The following is a 27,519-nucleotide window of genomic DNA, read 5'->3' on the forward strand; positions in this document are numbered from 1 at the left end:
AACTTCACAGGTATTAGGCTGAGTGAAAGGAGCCAGAGACATACAAAAAAAAATGTTCATAATGTATGGTCTTATTTTTATGAAATTCTAGAATATGTACAACTAAAAGGGGCATGAGGGAACTTTCTGGGGGACGAAAATATTTTATTTCTTCACAATGGTGAGGATAACACTAATGCATATATTTTTCAAAACTGATTTAAAGGAACACTAAAGAGATGAGCATATGACTGCATGTAAATTTTACTTATATTTTAAAAAAGCCCATTGAAACATTACTGTGTTTATTTAAAAATAGTTCTTATATTTTATAGATGCATGCTTAATTGCTTACAGATGAAAAGATATATGCAATTTTGGGGATTTAGTAAAGAAAAATGGAAGGCAGTAGTGGTAAAAATGGGGAGTGGATGAGAATATAGATGAATCGTGCATTGGAAAATAGTGGAAGTTGGGTGATATTCCACTGAGAGTTCTTTATTCTCTCTACTTTTGTCTATGTTTGAACATTTCCCGTAATAAAAAGTTGAAAAAAGAGGGATCATTTTGGTTCATCGCCCTTCACAAGAGAAAACTGAACAGAAGAAGGACATAACTTGTTCCAGCTCTCAAAGCCAGAAAGCAAACCAACTCCCAAGTTTAACCTACTTTCTCTGATCCCAAGGAAACAAAATATGAGCGTTTTGGAAAGGCTACTTTTCAAATGGGCCCACCGATAGTGCAAGGAGTTGTTTAAGCAACAAATACACTTGCTTCCAGTCTCTTTTGGTTTCAAATGGTTGTTTTGTAGATTTAAATTCCTTTTTACTCACATTTCAGAATGTGAGTGCAAGGATCAGAGAAAGCTTTTTTTTTTTCCTACAAAAAATAAACACAACACAAACAAAAAAACATACAGCAAAGACTTCTTTTCCCCTTCGAGTCCTAAAAGCACCCTCCCATTCCAGGCAAAGAAAGCAGAGGCAGATCTGTTACGGGGAGGCGCTTGGGTCTCCGTTCCGGTGTGATCCAGAACAGCTGTTTTCCCTCCAGCTCTGAAAGGTGAAACTGTGTTAAGCAATGCAAAAATTGTCTTGAAACCCGTGCGAGTGTCTGCCTGTGTGTCTGTGTGTGGGATGCGGTAGCGTGTCAGCACCGAGGACAACGGGAATCAGAAATCGGAAAGGTGAGTGGTGTGTAGCATCTCCCTTTGCAGAAGGGGCGGGAGAAATTGGATCTGCTGGGTCAGGAGACTCAGTCACGCTGGCTTTGTCCCTTCCAGCCAGGCCCTTGAATCTGGAAAGTAAATTCCATTCTGAGAACGAAAAGCCTTACAGCCGCTTGGTTTCGACGGCTGGGGACTATTCCTTCCTTGTTCCCCTGATGGGAAAAGCAGCGTCTGGCAGCCGCTGGTTGGTGGAAAAGAAAATGGTGAGAGTGGGGCGGGAAGAGGATTTGACGAGCCTCCTCCTGCCTCTTCAACCTGTAACTCTTCTTTACTAGTCTTCTCTCCACCCGCGAGACCATTTCGGGCTCATGAGAGGTTAAGAGCAAGCGTACATCTGGAGGCTCTTTAAACAAAAGCATCGTTAACGCTGTGTCCTACGACCATTCATCAGATTTCAGCGACCCGCGGGAAACGTGCTCTTGGCAGGGCCGGTGGGAGCACCCTGCCTAAGCTGCCTGTCTCCTTCCGCAGCTCCCCGAGAGGCTGGCTCTATCTTTGGGGGTCGATCCCCCAGACTTCCACTTCCCCAGGCTGGTTCTGACGTGGGGGTCCCCGTGAGGAGCCAGAGGGAAAGGCGGAGACGGGGAAGGAGGGGGGGTCGGCTGGGAAAGAGGGAGAGACATCAGTCCAAGCCTAACCGCTCCGAATCTCCGCAAGAGCGCCCGTGACCCCGGACTTGCAGTGAGCCCCAGAAGGCCCCACCTTCCCGTCTCCCAGGACCTGGCGGGCTGCTGGAGTTGGAGGGACCGCCCTCCTCCACCCCCCGTCCCCAGCCGAGAAGCGGAGCGAAGAGCACGCGGCGCGGAAAGCGGCGAGCGCCGGGAGAGGGGCGGGGCGAGGAGCTGACAAATCAGCTGCGGGGGCGGCGAGCGCCGGAGAAGGAGGAGGAGGACGAGGGGGAGGAGAAGGAAGGACCGCGAGGAGGAGAAAGAGAGGGGGCGAGCGAGCGAGCGAGCGCGGCCACGCGGGGTGAGCTGTGTGCCGGCCTTCGAGCTGAGCCGGGGACCGAGCCCTGCCTTTAGCGTCCTTGGCGCTCTTTCCCCTGCCTTCCCTTGCGACCTCCTGTCTTCTTCTCCCGAATCCTCCCGTGCGGGGGACGGGGAGTGGCAATTCGACGCCGGGTTTGCGGGCTGGCGTCCCACGCCCCCAGCCTCTCCTCGCACGGTTATGCTGACAGCCGCCTCTTCTGGGGACCACCCCTCTTCTGGTGCCACCTCCACCCTTCCTGTGCGCTCTGCATCCTCCCTCTTCCCACTTAAATAATATTTGGGAATTGTTTTACATTTTTTAAAAGTGCGGGTGGGGGAAGAATCCGAGTTCTGAGGAGCCGAGGGAATCAGGTAAGTACCTGTGGATCTCAACGGGCAGCTTGGGAAATCGTGGAGAAAACCTGGTGGGAGAAGAGTCATTGCGAACGCCCGGGAGGCGGGGTTGGTGCTGCTGCAGTGAGGACTCGCCGTAGTCGAGTCTCTCGCGGAGGTGGGTTCTTACCCCTAACGGTGAGCTTGCGGAAAGTAAATTCACCTGGCTTGCCTTCTGCTTCCGGTACTCCCCGCTTCTCGTCCTCAAAGGCTGAGAGGTCCGGATTCTCAGGGGTAAGCTGTTTCTTTGGGAAAGGCGAGGATGCTCGATGGAGTATGAGTATTCAACTTTTATTTTCCGCTTTCCTTAAATCCCGCAATCCGTTCTCTCTGTTAAGTAAACAAGCTGTGTTTGGCAAATCATTAAACGGAAGAGCAAAGAGGGCAAGCCAGCAGGTGGTAAGGGGTTAACAGGTGCGGGCGAGGGGTGGCCGGCGGGTTCAGCGCGCGGAGGACGCCCCCTCGGGGAGCTGGCGCGCATCCCGAGACTGCCCGCGGGTGTGAACGCGCGCCTGCGTGCGCAGGGCAGATGGCCGAGGGCAGGGTGCGTGGTGGGGTGGATTAGGGCGAGTGCGGGGGTGGGGGGGGGCTTAGGTTCAGCCACACCCAGAATAAGGAGTTCCCTCCCTTGCCCCCTTCACGTTTGACCTGTTAGCCGCCTTCGGGAATTTATTTTAAGAGTCCCTGACCTCGTGCCTCCAGCTCCCTTTGCTTTTCCTGTGACCTGTCTTCTAAACGTACTTCTAAGTTATACTGTTACCATTTGGACCCTGGGAAGTTAAAAGAGGGGTCAATCTTTTCATGTAATTCCACTTCGGAAAGGCTGTAAGAACAGCTCAGATGATTCATCCTAATCCATGTTTAGGCGGCTAGACTTTTTACCAGCCAAGATGGATGGGAGATGCTACATTTTTAATGCAAAAGCTAAAAAAAAAAAAAAAAGGCTGCTTTGTCCGATGGTGGAAATGGAGGTACACTTAAAAGAATCCCACACTTCTGGGGAGTCTACTGATCTTTCAGTGGTTTTTACCTTGGGTGGTTCTAATTTCGTTTTGTTTTACCCAGAAGTTCTCAAAGTGTATTTTGTGTTCTCCAGTGCGGTGTAAAGGAATTCATTAGCCATGGATGTATTCATGAAAGGACTTTCAAAGGCCAAGGAGGGAGTCGTGGCCGCTGCTGAAAAAACCAAGCAGGGTGTAGCAGAAGCAGCGGAAAAGACAAAAGAGGGTGTTCTCTACGTAGGTAGGTAAGACCCAAGTGTCACTTCGTTATTTATTTATGACTGATGCGTTAGGATGACTGATGTTTTAAATGCTGGTATTTCCCACTTGATTCAGTTTTGCATCTTCACTTGTCAAAATGATGAACTGAATCAGAGGTATGTGTAGGTAGGTGAATGTGTGTGTATGTTTGGGCTACAGTAAAAAGTGGGGCTATTTTGTTTCTCCAGATTATTTAATTTTGCAATAATACTTAGGACTTGGTTTCTTTTTTAAAATGAATGTTTCTATGCATAAGTAACTATAGCTCCGAGGACAGTTTTTAAAACTCAGTCTTAAAAAATAATCGAGACTATTTTAAGAATCAAACTCATACATGGGCTTTTGATTTCTTTTATCATCATGTATAATATATGCTAATTTTAGTGTATTCTAATTTAAAAATAAGACTTTGATATGACCTTGAGATATGTAAAGAGAGACCTGTGGCCCTAAAAAGGAAAGGACAAAAACGTCTTTGGTGGAGTTACTTCTTGCTACCACTTGGTAAGCTGGGGACTAAGTTCAAGAAAGTGCTTGAAGGCTGGTGATATCTCCGAGACATTTATATATTTCATTTATCAAGCGATACACACAATAAATGATGAGATTGATGCTTATTATTTCTACTTGTTTATAAATTCCCACCTTGGAGTATTCTTACAGACCCTGACTCTCATGAACTGTGTTAGGTTGGGTGTTATTTTACAAATCACCTCAAACTCTTTGGGGAAGAAGTAGGCACACACTAATCCATAGGAATAGACACATGCACACACATACACTTACCCACTGACCATTCTGCCTCTCCTCTTTCTCCTCTGAGCTCTTCCACATTCTCTGGCAGCAGCTGTAGCAATGGTAGCCAAAGGATGAGCAATAAAGTGGAGGATGAACATATTTAGAATACTCTGCCTGTGTCTGTGGGGTGAAAGAAAGCTACACCATCTCTCCAACATCGATGGGCTGGAGAAAAGTTATACTTGGAACGATTTTTATGAATCCTTCTCATATTTTTTTCTCACTGTTCATAGACTCTTTTTATGTTGGCTTAATCTTATCACAAATCTCTAGTTAAATTACTCTTTACCTTAAAACATATTTTCATTGGATTAAAAGATGTCACAAGAGGGAAAAAATTGATGAGTTAACTTCAAGTTTTTTTGTGAAGTGTGGATTATATCTTTTTAGATGGAATTTGGGACACTGAATCAGTGACATGCAGATAATCAACATCTTTGTATTTGTCCTCAGTTTTCCAAGTTGTGCAAGTGCATGCCTGCAACTATTCTTTGATTTCAGTTACTTTATAACTTACTAACTTTAAAGATTTTTTTAGTATGATAATATCCACTTTATTCATTTTTAAGGAGCCCAGAAAATACTGAATATTAAATTAATACATTGCAGTTTTCCAGGTAATAAGCAGGATTATCATCTGGAAAGCGTTGTATTTGTTGTCATTGTCAACTATGAGTTTGGGCAAATAAAAGTATTTTACTTTTTAGAGATTAATTCTGTTATTTGTTCTGAGATTATTATATGAAGTTTTAATTTGTTTATCCTTGCAGAGTTTTTGCGAGAATGTCATAATAAAGCAGAACATATGAATAATAACACATACTTTTAAAAAATTAAAGACTATTTTTTATAGCAGTTTTTAAGTTAACAGAGAAATTGAGAAGAAGGTACAGAGGTTTCCCATGTACCCCCTCCCCCCATACATTCATAGCCTCTCCCATTACCAACATCCTTCACTAGATGGTACATTTATTACAACTGATGGACCTACACTGACACATCATAATCATCTGAAGTCCATAGTTTCCATTCGGGTTTGCTCTTGGTATAGTATATTCTATGAGTTTGGACAAATGTATCATGATATGTATTCATCATTATAATATCTTATAGAATATTTTCAGTGTCCCTCAGCCCCAGGCAACCACTGATCTTTTTCTTTCCATAGTTTTGCCTTTTCCAAAATGTCATATCATTGGAATCATATATTATGTAGTCTGTTCAGATTGGCTTCTTTCACTTAATAGTATGCATTTAAAGTTCTTCCATGTCTTTTAATGGCTCATTTCTTTTTAGTGCCAAATAATATTCTATTGTCTCAATGTATCACAGTTTGTCTATCCATTCACCTTCTGAAGGACATCTAGTTGCTTCCAAGTTTTGGCAGTTATGAATAAATCTGCTGTGCAGGTTTTTGTGTGGACATAAGTTTTCAGCTCCTTTGGGTAAATACCAAGGAGCACAGTTGCTGGGTCATATGGTAAAAATATGTTTAGTTTTTAAAGAAACCATCAAACTGTCTTCTGCAGGGGCTGCACCGTTTTGCATTCCCACCAGCAATTAATGACAGTTCCTGTTGCTCTTCTTGCCTAGCAATATTTGATGTTGTCGGTGTTCTGGATTTTGGCCATGCTAATACGTGACTAGTGGCCACTAGTAGTGGCATCTCATTGTTATTTTAATTTGCATTTCCCTGATGACATAGGATGTGGAGCATCTTTTCAAATGCTTCTCTGCCACCTGCACATCTTGTTTGATGAGGTGTCTGTTAAGATCTTTGGCCCATTTTTTAATCAGGTTATTTGCTTTCTTGTTGATCTTTAAGAGTTCTTTGTCTATTTTGGATAACAGTTCTTTTTCGGATGTATCTTTCATGAATATTTTCCTGTCTGTAGATTGTTTTCTCATTCTCTTGACATTGTCTTTAACAGAAGTTTTTAATTTAAATGAGTTCCAGCTTATTAATGATTTATTTCATGAAACGTGTCTTTGGTGTTATAGCTAAAATGTCATTGCCATACTCAAGGTTATGTAGATTTTTTCCTATGTGATCTTCTAGGAGTTTTATAGTTTCACATTTTACATTTAAGGCTGTGATCTATACTGGGTTTTTTGTTTGTGAAGGGTGTAAAGTTGGTGTATAAAATTATTTTTTGCATGTAGATGTCCAGTTGTTCTAGCACCGTTTGTTTAAAAGACTGTCTTTGCTCCATTTTATTGCCTTTTTTCCTTTGTCAAAACACCATTGATTATATTTATGTTGGTGTATTTCTGGGCTCTCTTTTCTGCTCCCTTGATCTATTTGTTTATTCTTTTACCAATATCACATTGTCTTGATTACTGTAGCTTTATAGTAAGTCTTGAAGTTTGGTAGTGTCAGTTCTCTAATTTTGTTCTTCAGTACCATTTTGGCTATTTTTGGCCTTTTGCCTCTCCACACAAACTTTAGAATCAGTTTGTCAACATTCACAAAGTAACTTGCTGGGATTTTGATTAAGATTACATTGAACTATAAATCAAGTTGGGAAGAGCTGACATCTTGATAATATTGCATCTTTTATCCATGAACATGGAATAGCTAGCTCTCCATTTATATAGTTCTTTGATTTTGTTATCAGAGCGTTGTAGTTTTTCTCATATAGATCTTGTATATATTCTGTTAAATTTATATGCAGACATTTTATTTTTTTTGGTGCTAATGTTAAATGGTATTGTGTTTTTAATTTCAAATTCTACTTGTTCGTTACTGGTAGATAGGAAGGTGATTGACTTTTTAACCTTGTATCCTGCAACCTTTCTGTAGTAACGTATTAGCTCCAGGAGATTTTTTTGTTGATTCTTGGCAGTTTTATTTTTTCTTTCCCAATCTGATACCTTATATTTCCTTGTTTTATTGCATTAGCTAGGGCTTCTTGTACGATGTTGAAAGAAGTGGTGAAAGGGGATATTCTTGCTTTGTTCTTGGTCTTAGTAGGAAAGCTTCTAGTGTCTCACCATGAAATACGATGTTAACTGTAGATTTTTTGGTAGATATTCTTTATCAAGTTGAGAAAGTTCCCCACTATTTCTAGTTTACTGGAGTTTTTTTTATCACAAATAAGTGTTGGATTTTGTCAAATGCTCTTTCTGCATCTATTAATATGATCATGTGATTTGTCTTTTTGAGCCTGCTGATGTGATGAATTACTTAATTGACTTTCAAACGCTGAACCAGCCTTTCATACCTATGATACATCCCACTTGACTGTGGTATATAATTCGTTTTATACATTGTTGGGTTTGATAATATTTCATTGAGAATTTTTGTAAAGCACACTTTTATATATAGGAGCCATGGTTATTACTGTCAAATAAACTCTCTAACAGAATAATTACTTTGTCAATATGTTTTCTTTCTATCATTGCATCCTTCATTACAAGAACTATTATCAATAACTAGCTTGAAAGATTAGAAATGCCTAAGGAAAATTTTCTAATTTCACTTTTGCCTGAAGAAGTTTGGCACACGGTTTTCTTAAGCCTCATGAGAAAAGTAACCTCATTTTTACAATATTATATTTTTGACAACTATCTTTTAACTAATTGAAGAATCACCATAAGAATCAGTGTTATTTTTGTGATATTTTTTCTCCTTTTGTGATATCTTTGTGCATAAATTTTCAATCAACCTATTTCAATTTAATGGACAAAAAATTTCTCAATCAAATAGCTTAGAAATTATAAATTGAGAGTCAAATTCAAAAGCAAAAAAAAAAGAAGTAGTTCTTTCTATATAATGTCAAGTATTGCAACAGTAAAGGCAAGAAAATGATCTTCAAAACCCTTCCAATGACATTCTGCTCAGTAAGTAGCAGTTGTCAAGACTGTGGATTGATATCAAACTCCCAAGTCACAATATGCTTCACCTCCACCATATTCAGATAGTCAACATAACATGCACAATAGCATAACGGAGTCCTTGCAAAGATTAGGCATTACTTCTGACCTTCTCCACTCTGTAGCTTTGTGAAGTCCTGACAGACAAGAGGGGAATGGGTGTGGGCCACCTCAGCTCAGGGAAGCCATCAGATCTAGTGTCCCTTCAGCTATATCTATTATGAGATCTACCTACCTATCTATCTATCTATCTATCTATCTATCTATCTATCTATCTATCTATCTATCCATGTTACTAGTCACATAGCCACTTGGCACCTATTTTGTAGCTATATCTTTTCAATTACAGATTACTCATCAATTAAAGGTTAATCATCAATAACATATACTAATGAATAATTATGACAGCAAAAAAGGTGATTGGTTTGTGCAAAGCAACCTCATCAAGACTTTCACATATCTTTAATTCAGGATACTTTCCATGATTTAGCCAAAGATCAAATTATCAGTTATAACTGAGGTAGAGGGGAAAGACCACAGGCCAACTGTTAAAAATTTCTTTTTACTAGTCATTTTTTGAAATAAGGGGTTCAAGGAGTGGCAGGTGGGTAGTGATAAGAAATATTCTCTTAAATACAGGTTTTTCTCACTTTGCATAGTTCCAGTATACATGAACTTCAGTTACCACAGTCAGTTAAATAAAACCAGTCCCTAACAATACAGTTCAAATTTCTATCACTGCAATACATAAACTGTGAGTTATTACATAAAGTACAAACTTTGCTCCTAGCTCTTTAGCCCACAATCACTACATAAGTAACAGAAACTCATTATGATCCATGGCCAAATCACATGACTTCTTTCAAAGTTTATTTGTGATCAGTCCTCTGTAACATACAGTGGCTGTATGATCTGTTCTGTTATTCAGTTCGTACAGACAGCAAAGCCCATAGGTATGTTACCTCCTTGCCTCCCAATGATAAACACAGATGATATTTTACAAAAATGCATAATTGAAAGAGGAAATTGACCAAAGAAGTGAATGTCAGCAAAGAAATGAAGTGAAAAATGCTGAAAGTAAAATTTGAATCAGACATAAATGTATTTATAGAAGAAATAGCTGACTGTGAGAATGTGGATACTGCTGCCATTCAGGAGACTCTTGATATGCAGCCAGAGGAACTTCTCGAAGGTGAAGGTATCAACATAAATGGAAAATGTGTTTGAGATGAGTAGGCTGAAGCTGTCCCAGAGGAAGTGGTGCCATATAAACACCTCACATGAAAGAAACCATCAGAGATATATCATGACATTAAAAATACAAAAGCTAAGATTTTGGAAACTGACCCAAACTTATGAAGGAGTATGACAATTTTCTAAGACCTAGAAAAGATGCTCAGCTCAATATTGAAAGTTATACAATGGGGAGAAGACAAGCACTGTTTAAACCACTCATAAGTTTTTTACAAAGAAATAAAACACTTTTCAATGTTTTAAATTACAGTACACAAAATCAATATTACTTTAGTTAGTTTTTAATTTCCCTGTACATTTTTAAATGACTAGAAGAATTTTTCATGTTTTGACCAAATTTTAAAGGTCATGGAACAACAGTCATTTCTATCACTGATTAATCAGAATTTTCCTCATTGATTATTAAGATCACTTTCTATAGCTTCACCTCAGCTTGTGTGCAGTCATTTTATGATTCCACAATACTATGCAAAGTGATCATTGCCTGAAAAATACACACACACACACTTCATATTGCATATATGTAAAATACTATCCTGTAACCTTTAACATATTTAACAACTGCACAATTTCATTTATATGAGTTTACGATATGGTGATTTGTCCTGTGTTTTAAACTGAAAATCCCTTTACAAATATTATATAAGAAAAATAATAACAATTATCACTTACTAAGTACTGTGTACTAAACACTGTTTTAAGACCTATGCATGTGTTATTTGCTTTGATCTTCATGTTGATCGTGTGATGTGTATTTGTTTATTATGTAGTGAAGTGAAGATTTAAATCCAGAAAATCAGAATCCAGAGCTCACTTTCTTAACTACAAGGCTGTATTTCATTTTATGCTCTATATTTATTAGAGGTCCTTAAATACATTCAAATTGAAAGTTCTTAAATATACTTAAATTGCTTTATTAAATGTAGAAACTTAGCTGGACTGTTTTGTACAGTGTAAGTTTAAATGTAATGCATGCAAGTTATACTTAATGCCTTATTTATATATTTTTATTAAAAAATTCAATGAAAAATTTCAATATGATCATGTGTATTTATTTAAATCATATTATTGATCATCATATTATTTATATCATTGATACATACTTCTAAATAAATTTGGAACTAGAAACTGCCTCAGACCAGTGTTTCTCAAATTTGATCCATGTATTACCTGCATTAGATCATGAGGATTATTAAAAATGCAAATATCTGTACCTGATATTTACTGAATATTGAAACTCTCACTCAATAGTCAACATTTTTTAACCTTGCTTCCACTTAATTGATTCTGCTGCACTCTCCAGTTTAAGAACCAGCTTCTTAGAGATTATTTAGTTAATCTTATATATTAATTTTATTGGTAAGGATTTTTATTTGATAAGGAACTGAGGCTCTCCTACACTTTTTTCCTGTTGTAAAATGTGTTTACAGTTATTTCTAGTATACTCAGTAAGGGTTTATAAGTCAGTGCATTTTTAAACTGAAGATTGGTGACTATCTTAATATCCAAATATAGGTTTAAATCATTTCCAAGTTTTTATGTCCTAATTTCCTTACATTCTTCTCTGTCTAATAGAAGTACTTTATTTGACTTATAGGGTAATTTTCAAATGAATCTTCATTTTGTTGTTATTTTCTTCAAAAACATTTTATGAAAAAGCTGGTATCAATTACACTAAAAAATCCAATATTAAAGGGCTTATGAGTAAAATTGTTCACAAACTTAGTTTTAATGACACATATTAATAAATTACTTGTGTAAAAGCTTAGTAATGGTCAAGATTTGGGGAAAATTCCTATCTTGCCACTTCTTGAAGCTGGCATTAATCATACTTGAATGATAAAATACTGCATTCCTTCTAAAGGTTTGCCTGGCTTCGTAGAAAATATGGGCTTAGGGTCACAGAGCCCTTAATTTGAATGTGGTTGTAGCCAGTTATTACCTATGTGACTTTAGGCAAATCATTTAACTTTAATTTGTAATTGCTTCATATGGAATAAAATGGGCATGATATGAAATGGGTATTACAAAGTTTAAATGAGATGTAAAATACCTTTTACATAATAGGTGTTCAACAAATGTGAATTCCTTCTCTCCCTCCCCCATCTGTTTATTTTTCATGGGTTACCTAATCTCTCTTTTGTATTGTATTTTGGTAGAACTTCTGCAGTTCTGAATCCAAAATCACCTTCCCACCCAGCCCCAGTGTTATCTCACCATTTTTTTCCCCCTCTGTAAGTTGATGTGTGAAGTGGGACACGAGGGGTTGAAAAGTCATCACTGTGTGCTAAAATCATAATTGGAAAGTATCCTGTTAGCTTTGCTTTCTTCTATTTGTTGTAGTGATTGCTGGATTTCTTTGTTTTAGACTTTTTGCCCCCCTGAGGATATCTTAACACATGGGCTTCTGAAGATTGAGATACTGTTTTTCCATTAGATGTATTTCAAAGTAGCTCATTAGCAGTAAAGGCGACTTTGAGACTTATGGTTTCAATTTGTTTGTTTTTATAGGATCCAAAACTAAGGAAGGAGTGGTTCATGGTGTGACAACAGGTAAGCTTTGTGGAGCTTATATCCAGGGATGATATTGAAAATATCTAGTAAGCAGTATAACCCTAGCACTGATCATTCAGAATGTAATTGTAAATAACCACTCTGCCCATAGAGGAGCATTCTAGGGAACATCAGCTTTGTTTAATCTTGATTCTTTTTTTTTTTTAATCTTTTTTTAAAATCTTGATTCTTTATTAAATATTTTTAAATAGTTTAAGTATTTGTTGTAAATAAATAAAGCACAATGTGGGTAGCTGTCAAGAATGATGACTGAATTAACCAGTTTAATTGCTTAATTTATAGTAGTGTAGATTTGAGTATTCAGACCAACTTAGTGTTCTTGGCAAACCGATAGCATAAATATCATATAAGGATTGCCATTTTCAAGGAATGAATTAAAGTTTTCTGTAGTGTATAATGAAATATTCTGACACTACAATATACGAATTATAACATTTCCTTGATGATTCAGAAGACATTTTAGGAAACACCCTTGGGATGATCAGTAAATTACTTATTGTATTTATCTCTGTTTGGCCTAATTTCACCAAGATTTTGAATAAGTCTGTAAGAAGATTACAATAAATGAATAGCAAATATTATGAAAATTATGGTGGTGATAATGAGGAAGAGGAGGAGGATAATGATAGAAATAGAAAAATCAAGGGAAAAATCACAATTTAACGACCTTAAAAGCCCACAGACTTGCTGTGATTGAGTTTCATTTTGTACGTACTCCAAGCTTTCTGACAGGTGTGGTAAAACAAGAGATATAATCAGAAATATAATTCATATCATCAGAAAACAGTAAACATAACAAGGCTTCAGAAAAATAACATGCTTCTATTGATAAATTATAAAATAGAAATTGGGAAAATCAAACGGGAATATTAATACAGTATTGTGGTTAAGGCCATAAACACTGGAGCAAGACCTCTTTAGTTTGAATTTCTGCTTACCCCTTACTAGCTGTGTGATTTTTCTGCAAGATTCATAACCTCTACGTGATTCAGTTTCCTCATCTGTAAAAGAATTCAGTGAATGAATATATATAAATACATAAAATACTGAAGACAAATAGTATATATTATCTAGGTGTTACTTACTATCACTTTATAGTGGATCTATCTTGAGCTACATTTTTGCAGCTAGTGGAGAAAAGTATTTATATGACTATTTTATACATATTTTTGATAAAAAATTAGGGTATAAAATTAAAACAGGGAGTTCCCTGGTGGCCTTGTGGTTAGGATTCCCAAAATCGAGGCTGTGGACTTTGGGAGCAAATGTAGACTTGGGGTTTGCTGTATGCTACTGACTAGTTTTTGATTTTTATGTTTATCTTAGTATAGTTTTTAGCGTTTGTTATCATTGGTGGATTTGTTTATTGGTATGGTTGCTCTCTTTTTTTTTTTTTTTTACTTTTTTAAAAATTTTAATAATATTATTTTATATTTTACTTTAATAACTTCATTTTATTTTATTTTATTTTTTTCTTTCTTTCTTTTTTTTGCCTCCCTTTTCTTCTGAGCCATGTGGCTGACAGGGTCTTGGTGCTCCGGCCTGGTGTCAGGCCTGAGCCTCTGAGGTGGGAGAGCCGAGTTCAGGACATTGGTCCACCAGAGACCTCCTGGCCCCACGTAATATCAATTGGTGAGAGCTCTCCCAGAGATCTCCATCTCAGTGCTAAGACCCAGCTCCATTCAGTGACCAGCAAGCTCCAGTGCTGGACACCCCATGCAAAACAACTAGCAAGACAGGAACACAACCTGACCCATTAGCAGAGAGGCTGCCTAAAATCATAATAAGTTCACAGACACCCCAAAACACACCATCAGATGAGGTCCTACCCACCAGAAAGACAAGATCCAGGCTAACCCACCGGAACACAGGCACCAGTCCCCTCCACCAGGAAGCCTATATAAGCCACTGAACCAATCTTTCCCACTGGGGGCAGACACCAAAAACAATGGGAACTATGAACCTGCAGCCTGTGAAAAGGAGACCCCAAACACAGTAAGTTAAGCAAAATGAGAAGACAGAGAAATACGCAGCAGATGAAGGAGCAAAGTAAAAACCCACCAGACCAAACAAATGCAGAGGTAATAGGCAGTCTACCTGAAAAAGAATTCAGAGTAATGATAGTAAAGATGATCCAAAATCTTGGAAATAGAATGGAGAAAATACAAGAAATGTTTAACGAGGACCTAGATGAACTAAAGACCAAACAATGATGAACAACACAATAAATGCAATAAAATATTCTCTACAAAGAATCAATAGCAGAATAACTGTGGCAGAAGAACGGATAAGTGACCTGGAGGATAAAATAGTAGAAATAACTACCGCAGAGCAGAATAAAGAGAAAAGAATGAAAAGAATTGAAGACAGTCTCAGAGACCTCTGGGACAACATTAAACACCAACATTTGAACTACAGGGGTTCTAGAAGAAGAAGAGAAAAAGAAAGGGACTGAGACAATATTTGAAGAGATTATAGTTGAAAACTTCCCTAAGATGGGAGAAAAGATAGTCAATCAAGTCAAGGAAGTGCAGAGAGTCCCATATAGGATAAATCCAAGGAGAAACATGCCAAGACACATATTAATCAAACTATCAAAAATTAAACACAAAGAAAAAATATTAAAAGCAGCAAGGGAAAAGCAACAAATAACATACAAGGGACTCCCCATAAGGTTAACAGCTGATGTTAACAGTTTCAGCAAAAACTCTGCAAGCCAGAAGGGAGTGGCAGAACATATTTAAGTGATGAAAGGGAAAAAAAACCTGCAACCAAGACTACCCAGCAAGGATCTCATTCAGATTCAACGGAGAAATTAATATTTTATGGACAAGGAAAAGCTAAGAGAATTCATCACCACCAAACCAGCTTTACAACAAATGCTAAAGGAACTTCTCTAGGCAGGAAACACAAGAGAAGGAAAAGACCTACAATAACAAACCCCAAATGATAAGAAAATGGTAATAGGAACATACATATTGAAAACTACCTTACATGTAAATGGACTAAATGCTCCAACAAAAAGACATAGACTGGCTGAATGGATACAAAAACAAGACACGTACATATGCTGTCTGCAAGAGACCCACTTCAGACCTAGGGACACATACAGACTGAAAGTGAGGGGATGGAAAAAGATATTCCATGCAAAATCAAAAGAAAGCTGGAGTAGCAATTCTCACATCAGACAAAATAGACTTTAAAATAAAGACTATTACAAGAGACCAAGAAGGACACTACATAATGATCAAGGGATCAATCGAAGAAGAAGATATAACAGTTGTAAATATTTATGCAGCCAACATAGGAGCACCTCAATACATAAGGCAAATGCTAACAGCCATAAAAGGGGAAATCGACAGTAACATAATCATAGTAGGGGACTTTAACACCCCACTCTCACCAATGGACAGATCAAAATGAAAATAAATAAGGAAACACAAGCTTTAAATGACACATTAAACAAGATGGACTTAATTGATATTTATAGGACATTCCATCCAAAAACAGCAGAATACAGTTTCTTCTCAAGCACTCATGGAACGTTCTCCAGGATAGATCATATCTTGGGTCACAAATCAAGCCTTGGTAAATTTAAGAAAATTGAAATCATATCAAATATCTTTTCTGACCACAACGCTATGAGACTAGATATCAATTAAAGGAAAAAAACTGTAAAAAATACAAACACACGGAGGCTAAACAGTACGCTATAAATAACCAAGAAACCACTGGAGAAATCAAAGGGGAAATAAAAAAATACCTAGAAACAAATGACAGTGAAAACACAATGACCCAAAACCTATGGGATGCAGCAGAAGCAGTTCTGAGAGGGAAGTTTATAGCAATACAATCCTACCTTAAGAAACAAGAAACATCTCAAATAAACAACCTAACCTTACACCTAAAGCAAATAGAGAAAGAAGAACAAAAAAACCCCAAAGTTAGCAAAAGGAAAGAAATCATAAAGATCAGATCAGAAATAAATGAAAAAGCTATGAAGGAAACAGTAGCAAAGATCAATAAAACTAAAAGCTGGTTCTTTAAGAAGATCAACAAAATTAATAAACCATTAGACAGACTCATCAAGAAAAAACGGGAGAAAACTCAAATCAGTAGAATTAGAAATGAAAAAGGAGAAGTAAAAACTGACACTGCAGAAATGCAAAGGATCATGAGAGATTACTACAAGCAACTATATGCCAATAAAATGGACAACCTGGAAGAAATGGACAAATTCTTAGAAAAGCACAACCTTCTGAGACTGAACCAGGAAGAAATAGAAAATATAAACAGACTAATCACAAGCAATGAAATAGCCCAGGACCAGATGGTTTCACAGGCGAATTCTATCAAACATGTAGAGAAGAGCTAACATCTGTCCATCTCAAACTCTTCCAAAATATAGCAGAGGGAGGAACACTGCCAAACTCATTCTACGAGGCCACCATCACACTGATACCAAAACCAGACAAAGATATTACAAAAAAAGAAAACTACAGGCCAATATCACTGATGAACACAGATGCAAAAATCCTCAACAAAATACTAGCAAACAGAATACAACAGCACATTAGAAGGGTCATACACCATGATCAAGTGGGGTTTATCCCAGGAATGCAAGGATTCTTCAATATACACAAATCAATCAATGTGATACACCATATTAATAAATTGAAGGATAAAAAGCATATGATAACCTCAATAGATGAAGAAAAAGCTTTTGACAAAATTCAACACCCATTTATGATAAAAACTTTCCAGAAAGTAGGCATAGAGTGAACTTACCTCAACATAATAAGGGGCATATATGACAAACCCACAGCCAACATTGTTCTCAATGGTGAAAAACTGAAACTGTTTCCACTAAGATCAGGAACAAGACAAGGTTGCCCACTCTCACCACTATTATTCAACATAGTTTTGGAAGTTTTAGCCACAGCAATCAGAGAAGAAAAGGAAATAAAAGGAATCCAAATTGGAAAAGAAGAAGTAAAACTGTCACTGTTTGCAGATGACATGATACTATACATAGAGAATCCTAAAGATGCCACCAGAAAACTACTAGAGCTAATCAATAAATTTGGTGAAGTAGCAGGAAACAAAATTAATGCACAGAAATCTCTTGCATTTCTATACACTAACAACGAATAATCTGAAAGAGATATTAAGGAAACACTCCCATTTACCATTGCAACAAAAAGAACAAAATACCTAGGATTAAACCTACGTAAGGAGACAAAAGACCTGTATGCAGAAAACTATAAGACACTGATGAAAGAAATTAATGATTCAAACAGATGGAGACATATACCATGTTCTTGGATTAGAAGAATCAACATTGTGAAAATGACTTTACTACCCAAAGCAATGTACAGATTCAATGCATTCCCTATCAAACTACCAGTGGCATTTTTCACAGAACTAGAACAAAAAATTTCACAATTTGTATGGAAACACAAAAGACCCCAAATACCCAAAACAATCTTGAGAAAGAAAAACGGAGCTGGAGGAATCAGGCTCCTGGACTTCTGACTATACTACAAAGCTACAGTAATCAAGACAGTATGGTACTGGCACAAAAAAAGAAATATAGATCAATGGAACAAGATAGAAAACCCAGAGATAAACCCACGCACATATGGTCACCTTATTCTTGATAAAGGAGGCAAGAATATACAATGGGGAAAAGACAGCCTCTTCAATAAGTGGTGCTGGGAAAACTGGACAGCTACATGTAAAAGAAGGAAATTACAACACTCCCTAACACCATACACAAAAATAAACTCAAAATGGATTAAAGACCTAAATGTAAGGCTAGACACTATAAAATTCTTAGGGGAAAACATAGACCGAACACTCTATGACATAAATCACAGCAAGATCCTTTGTGACCCACCTCCTAGAGAAATGAAAATAAAACAAAAATAAAAATGGGACCTAATGAAACTTAAAAGCTTTTGCACAGCAAAGGAAACCATAAACAAGACCAAAAGACAACCCTCATAATGGGAGAAAATATTTGCAAATGAAGCAACTGACAAAGGATTAATCTCCAAAATATACAAGCAGCTTATGCAGCTCAATATCAAAAAAACAAATAACCCTATCCAGAAATGGGCAGAAGACCTATATAGACATTTCTCCAAAGAGATATACAGATAGCCAACAAACACATGAAAGGATGCTCAACGTCACTAATCATTAGAGAAATGCAAATCAAAACTACAGTGAGGTATCACCTCACACTGGTCAGAATGGCCATCATCAAAAAATCTACAAACAATAAATGCTGGAGAGCGTGTGGAGAAGAGGGAACGCTCTTGCTCTGTTGGTGGGAATGTAAATTGATACAACCACTATGGAGAACAGTATGGAGGTTCGTTAAAAAACTAAAAATAGAACTACCATGCGACCCAGCAATCCCACTACTGGGCATATACCCTGAGAAAACCATAATTCAAAAAGAGTCATGTACCACATTGTTCATTACAGCACTATTTACAATAGCCAGGACATGGAAGCAACCTAAGTGTCCATCAACAGATGAATAGATAAAGAAGATGTGGCACATATATACAATGGAATATTACTCAGCCATAAAAGAAACAAAATTGAGTTATTTGTAGTGAGATGGAGGGACCTACAGTCTGTCATACAGAGTGAAGTAAGTCAGAAAGACAAAAACAAATACTGTATGCTAACACATATATATGGAATCTAAAAAGAATAAATGGTTCTGAAGAACCTCGGGGCAGGACAGAAATAAAGACGCCGACCTTGAGAATGGACTTGAGGACACGGGGAGCGAGAAGGGTAAGCTAGGACGAAGGGAGAGAGTAGCATTGACATATATACACTAGCAAATGTAAAATAGATAGCTAGTGAGAAGCAGCCACATAGCACAGGGAGATCAGCTCCGTGCTTTGTGACCACCTAGAGGGGTGGGATAGGGAGGGTGGGAGGGAGACACAAGAGGGAGGAGATATGGGGATTATATGTATATGTATAGCTGATTCACTTTGTTATACAGTAGAAACTAACACAACCTTGTAAAGCAATTATACTCCAATAAAGATGTTAAAAAAAATTAAGTTAATCATCAAATAAAAAAAACAAGTATTCAGCTTACGTTTGCTCTGTTGCAATCCAAGATATATATAAACTGCCCTCTAGGGACCTTCTGTAAATGGGATGCTATGAAGTGTGATTTTTATAAGAAATGGATATCAGACAGTTGTAGACTATGCTGTATGAAGGGAGCCTATGTACAGTAACAGCTTTCCATTTTAATAGTTGAAGGAGAATCCATGTGGTTGAGAAAGCAGATAAGCACTTTTCAAGGTTCAGAGCCTGTGGTAGAAATTAAAGAATACAACTAATACTACCATCTAATGGAGACTGTGGAGATACGCTGCAAGGATAACTGTTGACAAAGTCAGAATTTTTGAGTCTTCTCCAGAATGACAAAATGTAAACATGGGTTTTGGGGTTCGTGTGTGTGTGTGTGTGTGTGTACACGCACACACGTATGTGCATGCTGGAGGTGGAGATACATACTGGGCAAGGAACAATTATGGTGCAAAACAACAATTCAGTAGTAAAGATATACCTAGAATTTTATGGGATCACAGGAGGAGGAACAAGGACATTTGTTGGGAGGAGAGGTTTTTAACATGGAGGTTGACATTTGAGGTGGGTTTTAACAAAGGAGTTCAAGGTCAGTGAATAATCCACTAGATAAATCAAGTCCTACAGAAATCTTTTAAAATGTGTCTATCATTGCTGTATGTAAACTCTGCCATTTTGTAATGTAACTAATTTACTTATTCTTACAGTGATAAAATCTAATAAAATTATAATGAAGTACAAAGTGCATTTTACTGTGCAGTTTATGTGCATTAAAAAAGTGTATATGTATGTAAATCTAGAATTATAAAAATAAACTTTCATGGCTGGCAGAAAAATGAGTCTGTAAAAAGATCAAAATTTATATTTGTCTTTGTGATTTTGTAACAAGAAATGTTCATTTTCAAGTAAAATTTTCTATTCATGTTCTTAGAAAAGAAAAAAATGAAAACTTAAAGCCCATAATTCACTATTTTTAAAGCATCAACATTCTGTAAATGTTTAAAAACATGAGATTTCCAGTACAGCTTTTCACCGGCATTTAAACTGAACTTTGCATTGAGAATAGCCATGACTAGTGAGCAGGCATCAACCATATCACCTGTTGTGAACTCTTCCTGGTTTTAGACTCTAGGGTCACTTCTGCTTCCCCACATTGCCTAGACTGAGGAGTGAGACTCTTCGTCCTTACAGACCTCTTCAGCTTCCTTGACCTACATAGTGTTTTCAAAACCCAGTCGTTTTGTCCACACGATTACTGTTTAATCATTGGCCTCTCCCAACTGGTGACATGAAATCTGTACAATAATCATGTGACTAGCCCATAACACTTAACAGCTAACATAGTGCAACTCATCAGATTCCTCAGAAAAGAAGGCAAACATTACATAGATAAAGGTAAGAATGCAAGACCCAGGCTTTATGAGTATAAATGTTATACAGTTTAGGTGAAGGGTTGTTTTGTTTCTCTATTGACCTTGAAATTGTTAACAGTGCAGAATCTCATCTTTTACCTCTTTTTCATAAAACTCTTCATTTAATTGAAACAAACTTTTAAATTGCAACTTCCTTTATTTGTATGGCGGTAATATAGAAAGATTAAATCAACAGTTAGATATAGTCTTAGAGAATTTTTGATGTGAGATTAAATCTCTTCTAATTCTAATCCCAAACTGTTTATACCCTCTTAAAATTTTAACTTATTTTTAAAAACCTACTGAATCACCATATTATATACATTTTTTTTTTTTTAATAAATTTATTTATTTATTTATTTTTGGCTGCGTTGGGTCTTTGTTGCTGCGCGCAGGCTTTCTCTAGTTGTGGCGAGCAGGGGCTACTCTTCGTTGTGGTGTGCGGGCTTCTCATTGCGGTGGCTTCTCTTGTTGTGGAGCCCAGGCTCTAGGCGCACAGGCTTCAGTAGTTGTGGCATGTAGGCTCAGTAGTGGTGGCTCGCGGGCTCTAGAATGCAGGCTCTAGCTGTGGCGCACGGGCTTAGTTGCTCCGCGGCATGTGGGATCTTCCCGAACCAGGGCTCGAACCCGTGTCCTCTGCATTGGCAGGCAGATTCTTAACCACTGTGCCACCAGGGAAGTCCCCATATTATATTTTTTTAATGAAAAGAACTTGTAAGTGTGCTCAACAAACCATTTCATTTTCATACTTTATGTCTAGCTCTTTTGTTCCCATTAAAATGGTTGAAAATCAATCTCATCACTAAAACCCCTTCTGTTTCAACTACCTGATGTTTCATAAAAGGATCAAAGTTCCTTCGTAATCTTCCCTTACTCTTATTTATTTCTGACGTGTGAGAGCTGTGACTTAGAGGGTGTGATGAAACAAACATGCTGAGTGAGATCAAAGAATTGGCATTGAAATTGAAATAAAGAAATAAATTTCATGCTAAGTTTGATACAACTGCCCCTGTAAGCATTGCTTTCTGTAAACTTTCCTTAATAAAAAGTAAACCAAACCGAAATTGCTTATGGTTCTAAATTTGTGATCATTAAGCTTGAAACACCACTTAATATCTGCATGATTACAACAGACTATCTTAGCAAAGATTCTATTGATATGTTTGGCTAAACCACGCTCACTTAGAAATCTCGGTAGCTTTTATTTTTTCTTACTCTTTAGTTATCTACATGTGCAAATATAGGCCTTTAGAAGTTGATGTCTAGTGGAAATGAAATTATTTTAAGTGGCGATTGGTCCATCATCCCTTAATCTGTCATTCTTGATTTATTCCAGTGGCTGAGAAGACCAAAGAGCAAGTGACAAATGTTGGAGAGGCAGTGGTGACAGGGGTGACTGCAGTAGCACAGAAGACAGTGGAAGGAGCAGGGAGCATTGCAGCTGCCACTGGCTTTGGCAAAAAGGATCAGTTGGGCAAGGTATGGCTGTGTACATTTTTTGTTTTATATGTAAGCTTGTGGATCACGGTGAGTTTTCAGGCAAGGCGCTAGGCAGGAATAAGATGCTTACTTGCGGGGGCTGACTGACCTTCCCTCATAAAAATGTACTACCTTTATATGTGTATTCTTTCTGGAGGTATTCACCCAGATAAATGCCATGAAAATTGTACAATAATCATGATTGTTTTATTTTCTGGAAAAAAGTTAATGAAATGGACAGTTTAACAAATGCCCAAAAGAACAGTGACATTCAGAAAGAATGGGTGCTTTTATGTTAGCTATGAATCTTGGAATTTCTCTTTGTTGGAATATAGCAAATGCTTTGTGCCCAATCTCTAAATGTTCAAAAATGAAGATCTTTTACTTGATTTCTTTATAGTGACATCATCTCTTATTAAAGGGCAGATTTGCTTATTACATAACAGTTCATTGCCAAATATATGTCTGTGGAAACTAAGAGACTTAAACTACATTACCAACCAGAGATCATTATTTTGGGGTGGTTTTTAAATTCTCAGAAGAATTCTGACTTTGCCTTTCTTGACAAATGTGAGACTCTAGGAAGATTATTCAAGAGTTATTATGACTTTCATTTTAAACAAGTAAGCAATAGAAAATGAAGTGTCAACTGGAAGATGAAATTTTACAAATTTCCTGACCACAGCAGCAGAATGATTCTTTTTTTAACTGAAGTGTAGTTGATTTACAATGCTGTGGCAATCTCTGCTGTACGGCAAAGTGACTCAGTTATATCCATAAATACATTCTTTTTTAATCCTCTTTTCCATTATGGTTTATCCCAAGAGATTGGATATAGTTCCCTGTGCTATCCAGTAGGACGTTGTTGTTTATCCATTCTTAATGCGATAGTTTTCACTTACCAACCCCAGACTCCTAGTGCATCCCTCTCCCTCCCCACCTCTCCCTTGGCAACCACAAGTCTGTTCTCTATGTCTATGAGTCTGTTTCTGTTTTGTAGATGGGTTCATTCGTGCCATATTTTAGATTCCACATATAAGTGATATCATATGGTATTTGTCTTTCTCTTTCTGACTTACTTCATTTAGTATGATAATCTCTAGTTACATCCATGTTGCTGCAAATGGCATTATTTCATTCTTTTTTATGACAGAGTAGTATTCCATTATATATAGGTACCACATCTTCTTTATCCATTCATCTGTTGATGGACATTTAGGTTGTTTCCATGTTTTGGCCATGGTGAAGAGTGCTGTTATGAACATAGGGGTGCATGTAATATTTTTGAATTATAATTTTGTCTGGGTATATGCCCAGGAGTGGGATTGCTGGATCATATGGTCATTCTATTTTTAGTTTTCTGAGGAACCTCTACACTGTTTTCCATAGTGGCTGCACCAACTTACATTCCCACCAATAGTGTAGGAGGGTTCCCTTTTCTCCACACCCTCTCCAGCATTTGTTATTTGTAGACTTTTTAATGATGGCCATTCTGGCTGGTGTGAGGTGATACCTCATTATAGTTTTGATTTGCATTTCTGTAATAATTAGTGATGTAGAGCATCTTTTCATGTGCCTACTGGCCGTAGATCTTCTTTGGAGAAATGACTATTAAGGTCTTCTGCCCATTTTTTGATTGGGTTGTTTGTTTTTTGTTGTTGTTGTTGAGTTGTATGAGCTGTTTGTATATTTTGGAGATTAAACCGTTGTCAGTAGCATGATTAGCAGCAGAATGGTTTTTGCTTTTTCCCTGCCAAAATGCCTCCTTGCTATTCCTTGAACACATCAAACATACCCTTGCCTTGACTCTTCCCACTGTCTGGAAAGCTCTTCCCCAAGATTATACCTTTGCCTCACTCCCTCATCTCCTCAGGTCTTCACTAATCAACACCTTCTCAGTGAGGCCTACTCTGACTTATTTAAAATTGGAACCATTCTCCTCATCTCTGGTATTCCTAATTTCCCTACTCTTTCTTTTTTTTTTTTTGGCCAAAGCATTTATCACCTTTAAAAATAATAGCTAACTTATTTTTATGTATATCGTTTATTTTATTTCTCCCATTCTGAAATGTAAGCACCACGAAAGTAGAAGATATTAGTTTGTTCACTGATATTTCACAAGTGTCTAGAAGAGTGCCCTGACACATAGGAGACAATTAAGGAATATTTATTACATTAAGAAGGAAAAGAAGGAAGGAAATCAGTGATAAGCAGAGTGACTTTTATTTCTGTGTCTTTAGTAAATATGTGTGTACTATAGCAACCATGGCTCTTCAACCATCCAAAAGTTATCATCAAAATGTTTTGGAATAGATATCCTGAAAACTATAACAAAGTATCTTTATTTGCTGACAGACTACTCTGGATTGTTTCCACTCCATGTAATCCTATGTAGCAGGCCTACCTTGATGGATCATTAAAACATCAATAAAAAGGAAGGACTGAAAACCTGTGACATATTGAGATTTTATCACATGTAGTTACATTGTCTGGGACAATTGATGCTACTTCTGGAAAATCTGGACTGGGCTTCCAGTGAAGTTCTTCAGCTAATACTTGAATGTATGGTTGATGATAGTAGTATTCCTTTGTACAGACTATGCTTTTCAAACTATCTTATTACTCATGCTAATAATTATACTAATTCCTATTTCCATCTGAAATTATAATTCTATGTATAGCTTTATTCCATTTCCAAAGTTCAGAGGGACCCTCAGATTTTAGCACAAAGGCAGTTAATGTGTTTTGTGTCCCAGATCCTTGCCAACATAATAGAAACTATGGACCCTCTTCCCAGAAAAATGTACACTCACATACACACACCAAAGGGCTTAGTGGGATCATGGAAGCCCATCAACAGGCAGAGTCCATGATTTAGATCAGTTTCCTGATTGTACAAATGAGGAAATTTATAGAGGGGAAGTAAGCAGTCCAAGGTCACATAGCCAATTGTAATAGACTGGATACCAGCAGTGCTTTTCCATCTACTAATGTCATTTCTCCAACCCCTTCCTCAAAATTTACCTTCCTTTTGGTTTTTCATAAATGAAATTTGGACAACCAGGTTTAACTGGGAAAATTCTTTACTTCAGAATATTAAGAAACCAGGGAAGCATGTACCGTCTGCATCTCACCCTCATTTAAGGCGTACAATGTGAATTGCAAATAAGGCATGAAAATGTTTCATTTCTTATGAAATTGGGCTTGCTTTTTACCTTTCTAAAAATATTGCTCTTTATTTTAATGTTTTTTAAAGCAGAAATCTAAATGATGTGACAAAATTAACCATTTGGAGATATTTCTCTTATGGGTACTTGTAGGGTCTTACAAATTTCTAATATGAAAATGAAGCCATAAACCTAGAAATTACAGCATAGTTGTAGCAAAAAAAAATTGAACTGGGAGTTTAAATGGCTGATTTTCATCCCTGCTCTGTCACAAACAGGCTAAATGACCTTTTGAAGATCTCATAAGACTCTTTCTTGTATAATGAGGGATATACTAGAAAATTGTTATATCCCAATTTAGCAATAAAGTTCTAAGTTTCTGTAATAATTCAAGGAAGATGCTGCTAAACTTTCATTCTGGCCACATCTACGGGATGCCAAAACTTCCCAAATTTAAACAAATTTGTTGAATTTGTTCGTTATGAAATTTGAAATAATTTAATCCTTCAAACTCTTATCAAAGTGATGCTGGTGAATGGAAATAAGCACTTTATTGTTGCTTTAACCACTTGTTAATGACCCCCATTTTGACACTCATTATTCATTGAAGAAATAATGCTTGCTCACTGTGTGCCAGAAACTTTGCTAGATATTGAGGTTAAAATGATAAGAAAACCATACAGTTTTTCTCTTCATTGTGCTTATAGTCTAGTGACAGAAATCAGTAGTAATCATCTAATCACCACACAATAAGTGTGTAGTTATAAACTGTGATAAATGCAATGGAGTACATAATGCCAAGAATATCTAACTGGAGACTTGACCCAGCTACTGCAGGGTAAGGGTGAGGGTGAGGGCAATACAAAGGCTTCCCTGGGGAAGTGATGTTTGAACTGAGATCCAAAAAATGACTAGCAATTTTCAGAAGTGAGAGTTAGAGGAAAAGCATTCCAGGCAAAAGCATCAGCAAGAGGAAATCTAATGTGGTAGGAGGGGAGCATGGCAAATCAAAGAGGACAGCTGGGACCAGAGAAAATAAGGATGTAGCCGGACCACGTCACAGTTGGCCATGATGAAAACATTGTCCTTTGTTCTAAAAATAAAGGAACCTATTAAAGCATTTTAAACACTTAATCTGGATGTCAGGTTATAAATTTGCCTGTGGAAATGATGTCTCTGCCTGTAGGGTGGGAAACAGATTAAAAAGAGGAAAGAGAGGAAACCAGGGACCAGTTAGTGGGCCATGATAGAAAGAGGAGATGATTGTGAATACCAAGGTGTTGGTGAGGAAAAAGAAAGAAATGGATTAATTCAAAGACTACACAGGAAGTAATATCAATGAGATTCAGTGATGCATTTCACACGGCTTGGTGGAAGAAGAATGTGATAAGCAGGCTACTAGGTGTTAGCTTGTTGAAGTGGATTAGTGGCTGTACCATTATCTTGGTCGTTGGTTTCTCCCTTTGAATATCAGGAACAGTGCAAAAGGACTGGCTGCATTGGTGTTCAGCCCGCATGCCCTTTGAGGGTATTTGGCCCATCATTCCCAGATTGATGAGGGGACAAATCTTCTTTCCTTTCTCCCTCCCTCCCTTCCTTCCTTCCTCCCTTCCTCCCTTCCTTCCTTCCTTCCTTCCTTTCTCCCTCCCTTCCTTCCTTCCTTTCTCCCTCCCTTCCTTCTTTCCTTCCTTCCTCTTTCTTTCTTTCTTTCTTTTTCTTTCTTTCTTTCTTTCTTTCTTTCTTTCTTTCTTTCTTTCTTTCTTTCTTTCTTTCTTTCTTTCTTTCTTTCTTTCTTTCTTTTCTTTTCTTTTTTTTTCTTTCTTTCTTTCTCCTTCCCTCCCTCCCTTCCTTCCTTCCTTCCTTCCTCCCTCCCTCCCTTTCCTTTCTCTTTTCTTTCTTTCCTGCCTTTTGTGTTTTCTTGTGTTTTTTTTAAACCAAGAGCTCTAGTACTCATTTTTATTTTTCTCTTTCTATTTGCTAAATTCATCTCTTCGGGAA

General features: G+C 37.4%; 1 protein-coding gene across 4 annotated transcripts in view; it reads left to right on the forward strand.

Annotated features, from left to right (window-relative positions):
* Positions 1-1,073: 1,073 nt before the first annotated feature.
* Positions 1,074-27,519, forward strand: part of SNCA (synuclein alpha) — a 130,529-nt gene continuing 104,083 nt past the window's right edge. The window contains exons 1-4 of one of the 4 annotated variants that reach the window (XM_061192614.1): positions 1,074-1,165; positions 3,665-3,810; positions 12,270-12,311; positions 22,212-22,354. In XM_061192614.1, coding sequence (XP_061048597.1) covers positions 3,690-3,810; positions 12,270-12,311; positions 22,212-22,354 — 306 coding nt within the window. In that variant the 5' untranslated portion in view covers positions 1,074-1,165; positions 3,665-3,689. Of the gene's footprint in view, positions 1,166-2,099; positions 2,548-2,750; positions 2,803-3,664; positions 3,811-12,269; positions 12,312-22,211; positions 22,355-27,519 lie in introns of those variants that run through there. The other 3 variants (XM_061192612.1, XM_061192613.1, XM_061192615.1) reach the window with 3 other exon arrangements.

This window comes from Eubalaena glacialis, chromosome 5, assembly GCF_028564815.1.
Source record: "Eubalaena glacialis isolate mEubGla1 chromosome 5, mEubGla1.1.hap2.+ XY, whole genome shotgun sequence".
Classification (NCBI taxonomy): domain Eukaryota; kingdom Metazoa; phylum Chordata; class Mammalia; order Artiodactyla; family Balaenidae; genus Eubalaena; species Eubalaena glacialis.